Genomic DNA, 11,423 nt, shown 5'->3' with positions numbered 1-11,423 from the left:
CACTCACTCAGCACTCACTCACTCAGCACTCAGCACTCACTGGCTCTGGCTCCCCTGAGACCTCACTCTCTCCATCCTGGGAGTCAGCACACATGGTGAGTACCCTTCCCGAGAAGCTCAGTCTGCACAGTGGGCCTCAGGTTCAGAAGGGCTGGTCAGCCCTGCCCAGCCTACCAGTACACAGTGGGGTGAGGTAGGCCATGGTGCTGGTACTGCCCACCTGCCCACCAGGTGTGGCCAGGTCTGTAGAAGTGGCACCAGGGAGAAGGCCATGCTGCTCTGAATGGTTCAGCTGCAGCCCTGGGGCTGGCCCTCCTGACCAGGTCATAGAGGTCGCACAGGAGGGACATTACCACAATGACCGCTGCACCTACGCTCCTCTCTCTGGGAGAAGCAGAGCGGTGTGTGTGCCCCCACCAGGCCCCTCTTCAATCCTTCCTTGCAGATGGGGTCTCCTTGCCCAGAGCAGCACCCTTGGGGTGGATGCAGGTCTTTCAACGTTGGCCACCGCCTGTCCCCCACTGGGCATGTGGGGCTCCGGGAACAGTGCTCAGGCCAGCCATCTGTGGAGAGGCTACCACTCCAAGCTGTGCTCCTGGGCTGTGCTCCATTGTCTCAGAGACTGTTTCCCTCTGGGGTGTCAGGAGGGCCCCTTCTCTACCTCCTGGATGTGTGGTCCATGCATCTGTGCCACCACTGAGATGTCTGGGGAAAGGTCGAGACTATTTTCTTGTTCACCCCGACCCATGGCACCAGATGAAGGGCCATGGCTGCCTCAGGGGACACTGGTCATGGTAAGAACAGAGCAGCAGGGTCACCCCAACCTGTCTCCGGTCCTGACTCCTCCGGTCATCACTCCTCTGACAGATGGGGGCCGCCCAAGCTTCTAGGCCATATGCTACACTGGGGCGCCAGCCGGCGTCAGCCTGACAGCCTTCAGGTAGCAAAGCCCAGGGCTGGTGGCAGAGTCGGGGCCATCCCTACTGTCCACAGCCACAGCCAGACCTGCTCCAAGCCAGTGGCTCATGGGTCAGACCCTGCAGGGTCCACAGTGAAGGCCCTGCAGGAGTCATGGCCTCTCCCACTGCCCATCCTGGCTGCTGGCCACACAGGGCCCTGCAAAGGGGGAAGGACAAGCCTGCTCTGGTGTCACTCTGGCCAGGAGGAGCTAGCCATCTTCACAGCTCCGCCCTTGGGGTGGGGTCCGTGGAGGCCACTAAGTCAGTGGAGGCCACACTGAGCAGTTAGTTGCCGTCAGGTCGGTCCACACCTGGGAACCCTACGTGCACAGCAGGACCCCTGGAGATTTTCGGGGCATGGCCTTCTGGAAGCACCAGACCTGCTTTCGCAGAGGCCTCTGGGGTTCATACTGTCAGCCTCTGGCTAGTGGCCAAAAGCCTAACTGAAGGACAATGGACCCTAAATCTGATGACTGTGTCTGCGGGAGTCAAAGAAAGCAGTGGAGGTGGTGGTGGGGCATAGAGATGGAGCAGAGTCTGGGGGTAGAGCCACAAGCCATGGACACTGTGACCCCAGGAACTGGGAGAAGCCAGTAGGTGCTTCCCCAAGAGCCCCTGGGGTCAGCCTGGCCTGCTGCCCGGCCTGCACTCTGCCCGAGACCCAGAGGGCAAGCTTTGTGTTGGAGCCCCTGGCTTGGCACTCTGGCCCTGTTGCCACCCAACCCTCAACCAGCATCAGGTCACAACGTGGGCAAAGCTCCAGTGTCCGTGTCCATGCTGAGGACCTAACGGGGAAGGGAAGGGAGGCACACACAAGACTGGGGTCTTCCTGTCCCCCATGTCAGTGGGTTTCCTCCCCATGGGGGGGTTCCTGTCTCATGCTACTGCTCACCCCCTCACCGACTCCCCACAACTCCACTGGGTACAGGGCACAGCAGGGGCCAGGCAGGACAGTGACGTGGCTGTGTGCTGAGTGGACAAGGACTCACAGACAAGAATGTGGTGGCCAAGGAGCCAGTCTGCACCAGGGCTCTGAGCTCTGGGGAGGGGGGCGCATTCCAGGCTGCAATGCTAATCAAGAGGTCAGAGGGTCCCTGAGCAAGACAGACGGGCACACTAAGGACTGGACAGGTGACCAAGGAGGGTACAGACCCCTTCCCCGAGGGCCCAGGGTGTGACTCGAGGTATGTCCCTATCACACATGTATACACGTGAATGTACAGTAGATGGGACTCTAACATAATGTCCTCCACACACGAGGGTACACACATGAGGTGTAACCCCGACGAGCCTCTCTCTCTCTCTCTCTCTCTCACACACACACACACACACACACACACACACACGCTCCTCGATGGTCAGGGAGGGAGGGACTACGTCTGAGCTGATCACATGTGGGTCACAGCAGAGGGAGGAGCACGTCGCGGACACTGGGTAATGAAACCCTTTGTAAACTTTAATGAGCTGCACGACACCCCACACAGGGCTTCTCTACCCCACAGAGCTAAAGTAGGGGCCTCTACATAGCAGTGGGGTCCCCTGTGGCCCTTCGGAGGCCCTTAACCAGGCAGCCCAGGGCCTATATGTGGGTACACCCTTACCCAAGGTCTGAGGGTTCCACAGCATCCCTGAGCTGGCCCTCCTGGCTGCCTGAACATCCTCCAGCCGCGAGGAACTGCAAAGGGAATCCCGGGTGGCTGGGACTCTGGAACAGCTGGGGACAGAAAAGCACAGCCTAAGAGCAGGGCCAATTAACGTGCCACCTGAGGAGGCCACTAGGAGGGGCCTGGGACAGCAGCTCACTCGACAGTGCTGCCAGGGCAGGGCCCTGATAGGAAGGTGGCCTCAGTGTCCCCAGGTCCCCACCCAGGGGCCCTCTGTCCTTTGGACCTCATCCGGGGCACTGAGACCATCTGCTTGGGAGTGGCCTGTGATGCCATGCCTGCTTCCAGCAGCCAGAGACATGGAGTATATATCCACCCTGGGGCAAAGCATTAACGTGGAAATTCTCACCCACCCACACGGCCCCAGACGTGGATGGTTTGCTGAGGACAAGCAGTCGCCCAATGCTGCCCCCTGCTGGCCACTGAAGTCAGCTCACTGAAGCCAAGGGAGCCCCCCACTCTGCGTGGGGGGCTGGACCCCAGAAGACACTGAGCATAGTGAAGCCAAGTCCACACTCTAGGGGGTGGGCTTCATACCGGGTCTAACAGAGCCCACTCCCCCAGGCAGTCCTGAGGCTTCTCTGTGATGTATCAGGAGCCACATCACCTGCCTGTTCTCTGCACCCCAACTCCTGGCCTGGGGTGGCCAGTACAGACTGAGCCGGGAGACCCTCAGGGCACCGGGGACGGTGCTCTCAGACTGACCTGCTTTCGAGGGCATGCACGAGGTGGGAAGAGCCCACAGCTCTGGCCAGCCTCTGCTCCAGCACACGTAGTTCCTGTCCTGTGAGATGTGTAAAGACGCTGTGTGAGGCAGGGGCTGATGGGAGCAGAGGGTGTTTCTGGGGGCCTCGTCCCCTCCAGCCTCAGCTGGACAGAGCTGGACTTCAGCAACTGACAGCTGGAGCCTCCTGGACGGCTACACACCTGTCACCGATCAGCCCTGGCCCCCCGCACCCCACGTGAGTCAGGGCAGAACTGTGCACCACCGTAGTCAGCAGCTGATTTTCACCGCTAGATCACCAGGCCTCTCCACCCAAGGCACCTGTTGGTGGGCCAGAACCCCTAACCTTTTGGGGACCAGCAACCACACAGCCAATGCACCAGCGGGAACTCGGTGCACACTGTCAAGGGGAGAACCCCCGAGGCAGAGAGAAGGTGAGGCTGGGCCACCAGGTCGGCTGGCAGGAGAGGAGACCCTGGCTGACCACAGCCGCCTACCTTGGGATTTGCCAGTGTACTGGTGCCACGGACTGTCTCCCGGCCGCCGTTCCGGGCCTGAGCTCCAGGGCAGCCTCTCAGAGTCCAGCGGATAGCAGGGAGAAGGAAGTGCTACCAGCTTCCCACTGGGCACTAACGCTGCAGGCAAGGCCGAGGCGCTGAGTGAGGGGACAGCTGGCTCTGGGCTGGGCAGCACAGGCAGTGGCAGGTCAGGGCCTGGGGCCAGAAGCGTGTCCAAGGTCCAAGGCTGCTGCAGCTTTGCGGTCAGTGCGTCAATTCGGTGCCTCAGGGTGTTGGCTGTGTTCTCCAGGGCCTGGAGCCGGGCCTGCTTGGACTTGGGGTCCAGGTGGATGCAGAGCTGTGGTGGGGGGTCCTGGAGCTTCCAGGGTTTCATGGAGGCATCTGCTGACAACTGCAGGGGGCTGCCGGCTTCTTCCTTTGGAGTCTTGGGGTGGCTGAAGGCTTTGTTCAGACACAGGCAGAAGCTGCAGGTAGAGAGGGCAGAGGGGCACGCTGGTCACACCGCATCCCCGACGGGGGCAGAAAGTGAGGTGTGAGGGGCGCACTGGTCACACCGCATCCCCGACGGGGGCAGAAAGTGAGGTGTGGGCTGAACCACACAAAACACTGACAGCGGCCCAGAGCCTGCAGCAGCGGGGGCCAGGCCACAGAAGGAGCACCCCACTGGGACCACACGCAGCATCAGGAAGGAGGGTGATCAATACATGCAAAGAAGGCAGGGGAGGCTCGATCAAGGGAGATGAGGTCACACACAAGAAAAACAACAAGCAGCAAAAAAAATGTGTGTGGTGTATATGAGTGTAGACACATATACGTGCATGGGTATTGTTATGGAAGGGCCTTGGTGGCACAGTGTATGACGTATCAAACAATTAACTGAAAGGCCAAGAGTTCGAATCCATCAACCACTCCACAGGAGAAAGATTGGCAGTCTGTTCTCACACAGATTTACAGCCTCAGAAACCCGCTGACGGGCCGCCGTGACCGGGAATGAACGGCCGGCTTACGGGCCACTGTGACCGGGAACCAGCGGCCGGCTGTGGGGCTTGTGGTTGTTTGTGAAGATGGTAAAGATCCAAGAGCACAGGTTCCACCTCAACATAAAGGAAGAAAGAAAAGTCCTCACGGACGGACTGATACACAACACTGTGATACACAGAGAAAAGTGAAGATGCCAAGGGTGTCACGGGGAAGATCCACAATCTACGACCCTGGAACTAGTCATTTACAAAAAAAAATCAAACAACAAATAACACCAGGCAACTCTCTTGTCCAGATTAAAGGTGTTCAAAAGCATATCTGTTGCCTTGAGGACTAAGGTGTGCCTGACTCACACTCGGCCCTGTTCAAGTATCTTACACGTGGGCACAAGCAGGACAATGAGTACAAATACCTGACGACAAGGAAGGAGAACTGATGCGCCTGACTACGGAGCTGGCCAACCTGAGCACCTCACAGACCACCGGAAAAGCAAACAAATCTGTCTCGGAAGAAACGCAGCCAGAATTTCCCTTCAAAGGCAGGATGTGAGACTTAGTCTCATGTACACTGGACATGTTATCAGAAGGAAGCAGTTCATGGAAACGGACATCATGCTCGGTAAAACAGAAGGTCAGCAAAAAGGAAGACACTCAGTGAGATGGCCTGACGGTGGCTGCGAAGACGGGTTCACACACGGCGGAGGGACGAGGCCAGACCAGGCCTCACTCTGTTATGCAGGATGGCGAGGGAGGGGTGTGGGGGTGTGTGGAGGGGGGGGTGCCTCAGAAGCCGCACAGTGCAGTTCCCTGGGGAACACTTGGCCCAGAACTGCCCAGAATGGACTAGAAATTCTAACCTTGGAGTCCACAGCAGCGGATGGATTTGGGTTTTACGCCTGCAGTTCTAACCTCGTTTGAGATTATGTTTTCTTTATTGTGTCAATGAGGCAGAGTTAGTGTAGGGTGTGTTGAGTTGATTGCTTATATAAAAGGCACAGATTGAGCGAGCTGAGATGAGGGAAAGAGGTGCGGAATCAGGTGCAGATCTCCAGGTGACCAGCAATGGCAGCCGAGGAGACATGGGCCTTCCCAAGGAGCCACGCAGAGCGTGTTCCTTTAGACCCAGCCTGAATTCAGACTTCCAGCCTCCAAAAGTGTGAAAAAGAAATCTTTGTTAAAGCCACATCCCTGTGGTATTTCTACTAGAACACCACTACAGAGCAGAGACCGTGCATGCATACACATCCAAAGCTGTATTGATAGGTGTAGACATAATACATGCATAATAAATGTACAGGGCACAGGTACTGACACGCTGAGAGAAGTCAAACACCATGAGAACTTGCTCTTCTTGGTGAGAGCGTCTCTTAGGACCACAGTCTCCCGGGGCACTCAGTCCTTTGTCATCACACTGTTCATAGAATTTTGCATCCTTGTTAAGTGAACAGCATCTTGGGTCTTGAAAGGTTGCAAGGGGTCACTTAACATACAGTGGTTGGTCACTCCACATCCAAAGAAAGCAAGGAAGAAGAAAACCAAAGACTTAAGAAGCAACTCATCTACCAGACTATGAAACACATCCTCACCTACTCTGAGACCAGAGGACCTGGATGGTGCCCAGCTCCCAGTGACCATTCTGATCAGGGCCATACAAAGTAGATTTTGCTAGAATGATAGAAAAATGTGTAAAAAGTTCTTAGAAAACATATATTTACAGGACCAGCTGAGACTGGAGGATTCTGTGGAACTACTGTCCTCACATACCCTTCAAATCTTAAACCAACACTTGTCCCTGAAGTCACCTTTTATCAAAACAGCAGAGTACCTCATCTAATAAAGAATATAACCTGTGTGCCTTTAAAGACCATCTATATGAGACCAAGTATTCAACAAGAACCCGAAAACAAAGAAGGGAGCATGAAGGACGTGGAAGACAATCAGAACGGAATGAATGAGAATGCTGACATTCTGTGGAGACTGTAAATATGTCACAGAAAAGCTTGTGGCAAAATCATGAAATGTGAAATTAATCTCACCAAATACACAAGATTAGGTAAGGAAGGCTGAAAAAACAAGCCATACTGGAAAAGAATATTTGCAAAGCACTTCTCCCCTACATGACCCATACCCAAACTCTACAAAGAACACTTAAGGCACCGGACACAGCTATCAGGAGGGCTAACACAGTGTACTGACATCACCAAATGCGGGCTGTGACGTGGAGACACCAGAACGCCCGCCTCTGCTGATGGGAGGTGAGATGGTGCAGTTACTCTGGGAGGAGCGGGTGGTTTCTTATAAACTAAATGACATGACTGCTGTCGGATGCTGTTGGGTCACCTGCAAACTCTAATCACCCATGTACAGCAGAGGAAACAGCCCAGGCCTGTGCCATCTTCACAGTTTGGCTGAGCACACTGCTGTAGCCTCTGTGCTGATCCATTTCGAGTCTTTCCCTTTTACCTGATCTTGCACTTTATTACATGTGATAGAAGATCAAGAAGACAAAGTACATAGTAAAACGTGCAAAGACCAGAGTTAGAAAAAAACAAAAGAGAAAGCTGACCACGTGATTGAAAATCCTTCTCTGAAGCATTTGTCCTGCCGAGTTAAAAATGTATGTCCTCTCTGTAAATGTTTATGAAAATTAATAAAATATAGAAAAAAAAAATGTATGTCCAAAAAAAACTTGTATGGGAATGTTTAAATCCACTTCATTCACAATTGTCAGAACCAGGGCCACCTCACTCCACAGAGCTGCCTCAGAATCACCGCCAGGAAGACACCCAGAGGAGATGCTTGTACGTGCAAGTTCTTAGTCGTATGATCCACAGCAGGCAGGAGGTGCAAACAGCCCAAATGTTCACGCGTAGGGACACACCAGGGAGCTCTGGTAAGAAGCTGTATTGCGATCCCAAAGGCTCATGGTTCAATCCACCAGCTGCTCTGAGGAAGCAGGATGGGTAATCTCCTCCTATACAATTTACTGCCTCTGAAAACTCACCGGAGGGTCAGCTATGACTTGACGACACTGCCCAGCCATGAAAGAGGAGGGTTCTGGTCCACCTCAGGACACAGTGAAAACACAGCGCTGAGAGGACAAAGCCCAGAGGCCCACGGGGCCACACTCCTCTATCTGAAAAGTCCAGATCAAGTAGACAGCCAGAAGGTGGGCTGGGGCTTGAGTGGGCTTGGGAGGAGTAGAAAGTGTGACTGTGGAGGCTGGGACACCTTTTCATTCAGGCTCACTTCCAACTCACAGCTTCTTTGGTTCCCAAGGCTGTAAATCGCAATGGGAGCAAACTGCCTGTCCTTTCTCAGGAAGCTGGAGGGGCCGAGCCTCTGGAGAGGACAGGGTAGGGCCACACTCTACAGACTCCACCACAGAACTCCCCTGGAGTCTCCTTCTGGGGGTGCAAACAGTTGGGAACTAGACAGAGGTGGAGGTTACCAAGTGGTTATGAACCATCCACAATTAACGTGGTTCATGGTACATTACGGGAACTTCCTCTCCATTTAAAACGTGGCAGGTAAAGAGCACCTGCACTGGGGGCAGACTCAGTCAGTCCCTGTCCACAGCCCCCAGGGCAGCCCTCAGCCAGTGTCCGAGACCCTGCCCACCCCAGGCTTCAGCACACGCCCACCAGCTGTCCCCTTCACACGCACCTGCCTGTGGCCTTGGGGCCCTTCGTCACCTTGCCTGAGGTCACTTTGTTCCGCTCCAGCACCGGAGATCCCAGGCCCCGTGAGGAGTCGGTGTCCTACGGCAGAAGGTTACCGTCAAGAGACCGCATTGCCAGAGGCAGGCAGCTCGAATCCACCACATGCTCTGCTGGAGAAGGAGGGCAATCTCCTCCTGTACCAGTCAGATCTGATTTGAAGGTACACACACACATACACAAAATAATAAAAAATAAAATAAAGAGAGTCCATCACTCAGCTTCCAGTGGGGTCTCTGTCTGGGCTCAGAGCCTCTCAAGAAAATGGGGGTGCCGAGGCTGTGATGGCCACAGAGGTCTCCCCTGACCCTACTCTATGCATTCAGGCCGCAGGCTTGGGGGTGACAGAGGTGGGACAAAGTGGGCTGTGTGTGACCTCCCACCCATCCAGCCCTGCCCAGTCTCCTCGGAGAGCCGTAAAGGTGGGTGCCCTCTTACCTCCGGCTGCGTGGCGTGTTGCACAAAGGTCACTATGCCCGGCTGGGTCTGGGAGACCACAGGGCCCGGCTTCCTGAGCACCGCCTCCCTCTGTTTGCGGTAAACTTCCTGCAGCCGGCGGGTCCGCAGCTCCAGTGCGCGCTCGGCTGCTGCCTTCTCCTCCTGCTCCTGCCGCCTCCGCGCCAGAGCCCTCTGCTTCATGAAGGCACGCAGGGACGCAGAGCGGCGTTCAGGGCCTGGGGCGCCCGGGGACCTCCCGCCGGCCGCCAGCGTCTCCACATTTGCCTTCCCTGGCGCGTCCAGGGGAGTCTCTGTCCAGTGCACGAAGGGCCTGCTCTTGGGACCCTGAGCCAGAGGACCGGGCCCTTCTACAAGGTTCCTGGGGGTGCGCACAGAAGCGGTCCAGTCTCTGAAACCATCTGAAGTGCTCCAAGGTCGCCAGGCCGGAGGAGTCTGCCTTTCTAGAAGGTTCCACGACCGGTGGATAGGAGGCTCCTGGTTTTCACAACTCAGGTCAGCTGAAGTACTCCAGGGCCGAGGAGGGAAGGAGCACAGTGTTGTCCGCCGGCTCTCAGCTGTCCAAGCCCTCTGTGGAGAGGACCCCACCCTGGTGGGGGTGCTGCAGGGCGGCTGCCCAGGCAGGCCCCAGGCGCTCTGCGAGGCCTTGCCCTTGTCTGAGGATGTGGCACAAAACCTTCGGGAGAAGGCATCCTTCACGTCCAGGTCACCCTGGGCGCCCTGCTCCCCTGACTTGGGGAGGTGTCTCTTCACTGATTTTAACCTTCCAACAGGGAAGTGTCTTGCCAAGTCCAGCCCCGCCTGGATCTGCCAGCGGAGATCTTGTAGGATGGCCATGGCGGTCTGGATAGTGGCTGGCTGGTCCAGGGAGGCCAGGCTGGGTGTTTTAGGAGACACTTGCTGGTCACTTTGGGCTGGGCTGGGCGTCCGGGCAGGGGCTGGCTCATGTGCAGCAACTGGAATCGCCTTACTGTCTCCTGCAAAGGGCAGTTACTGGTACTTCAGGAACCACAGATGTGGAGAGGGCAGGACCCCGGAGGGGGCACCCAGGAGGGGTCAGCAGGGCAGGGGGCCCTCAGGACCAGTGTCTCTCAAGGCCCCTCCCTTGACTATCCTTTTCCCCTGAATGCACCAATCATAGACACACAGGTGCCCCCAGGACAGATGCCCCTCTGCTGGCTAGTGCCTGGCTCAGAGCCGACATCTCTGACTCCACCCCAGATGTCACTGAAGGGTCCTGCTGGTCCCCTTCCTCCTGTCCTTGAATCGGGGAGCCTGGACAGCCGAGCCTGCCTCTCCAGAGGCTGACAGGAGCCTCTGGGGGATGAAGTCCTTGTCTGGAAGGATGGCAGGATGCCCCACCCCTAGCACCAACACTTGGAGCCCCACTCCCCCACCCCCTCAGTCACACCCCAACCCCCACCCCTGATGCCAGCATGCAGCCAGAGGTACCTAATTCCTCAGGGTGGGCGGGCTCTGGGGAGCATGCCAGGCTCTGACGCCTGGGAACCACAGAATGGGGCCCAAGCAGCAACTTCACCAGGGCTGGTCCTTTCCTCCAGGCGTACACGCCCACCGACTCAGAATCTTAAATGGAAAATATACATATGCAGGGCAGGAGGGGGCCTGAGGGTGCTCTGGGACCCTGCCTGCCCAGGCACCTTGGGGTCGGGGCCAGATTTTCAGCCACCAGCAAGAGAGGGCAGCACTCCACTTCCAGGAACAGAGGAGAGTAACTAAGGCTGCTCCCTGGCTCTTCCTGTGCGACACACAGACCCTGAGACACGCACTTTCCCCCCAAACACCCGCCTGCATGTGGGGTTCTGCAAACACCGTCCATGTGCATGGGGCGTGCCCAGCAAACACCATCTCCTAATGCAGAGCACTCTCAGCAAATGCTGTCTGATGACCAGCAGGGGGAACGTTGAGCCAGGCCTCCAGTACCTGGAGCACACAGGCCAGCAAGGCTGCAGGGGTGGGAGTCAGAGGGCTACCTGCAGACGATGTGCCAGGGGAACAGATGTGTAAGGAGGGCTAGGGTCCCGGTGATGCAGCAGAAACCACTCACCACATTGTGAGTATAATGAACACCATCATGAAAGTTTTACCTCCGAATCCCAGATCAGTCACCCAGCATCTAAGCCAGCACCGTCATCACTGGCCCTGGATGAAGCTGGACAGCACTCACAGGCTTTAAGGTGTTCAGACCAAGGCCACACCTGTTGGGGTCCCACCACCCCTTCACGTGAGCCCAGGGCGCTAACCTTTGGGACAGCTGATCTTGGACAGGAAGATCTGGCCCAGTGAAGCCCACAGGATCCCAATCAAGACCCCCATGCAGAGAGTTCTCTTTCAGAGGTCCTAAAGATCCAGGAAGTATTAAAAGAAGATGGAAGGAATATA

At 56.4% G+C, this 11,423-nt stretch overlaps 1 protein-coding gene across 1 annotated transcript in view; it reads right to left on the bottom strand.

The window, feature by feature from the left end:
- The window catches only part of LOC102847970, a 31,280-nt gene that overhangs the window by 10,742 nt on the left and 9,115 nt on the right, over positions 1-11,423 (bottom strand). The window contains exons 4-9 of the mRNA XM_006900637.1: positions 10,473-10,607; positions 9,003-9,997; positions 8,512-8,606; positions 3,845-4,329; positions 3,329-3,407; positions 2,561-2,673 (exon numbers count right to left, since the gene is read on the bottom strand). Of these exons, the coding sequence (XP_006900699.1) occupies positions 2,561-2,673; positions 3,329-3,407; positions 3,845-4,329; positions 8,512-8,606; positions 9,003-9,997; positions 10,473-10,607 (1,902 nt within the window). The remainder of the gene's footprint in view (positions 1-2,560; positions 2,674-3,328; positions 3,408-3,844; positions 4,330-8,511; positions 8,607-9,002; positions 9,998-10,472; positions 10,608-11,423) is intronic.

Source organism: Elephantulus edwardii, unplaced genomic scaffold, assembly GCF_000299155.1.
Source record: "Elephantulus edwardii isolate Elephantulus edwardi_28Jun2011 unplaced genomic scaffold, EleEdw1.0 scaffold00289, whole genome shotgun sequence".
In the NCBI taxonomy this organism is placed as follows: Eukaryota; Metazoa; Chordata; class Mammalia; order Macroscelidea; family Macroscelididae; genus Elephantulus; species Elephantulus edwardii.
The sequence above is the reverse complement of the archived record's forward strand: the minus strand, read 5'-3'. Positions and strand labels throughout refer to the sequence as shown.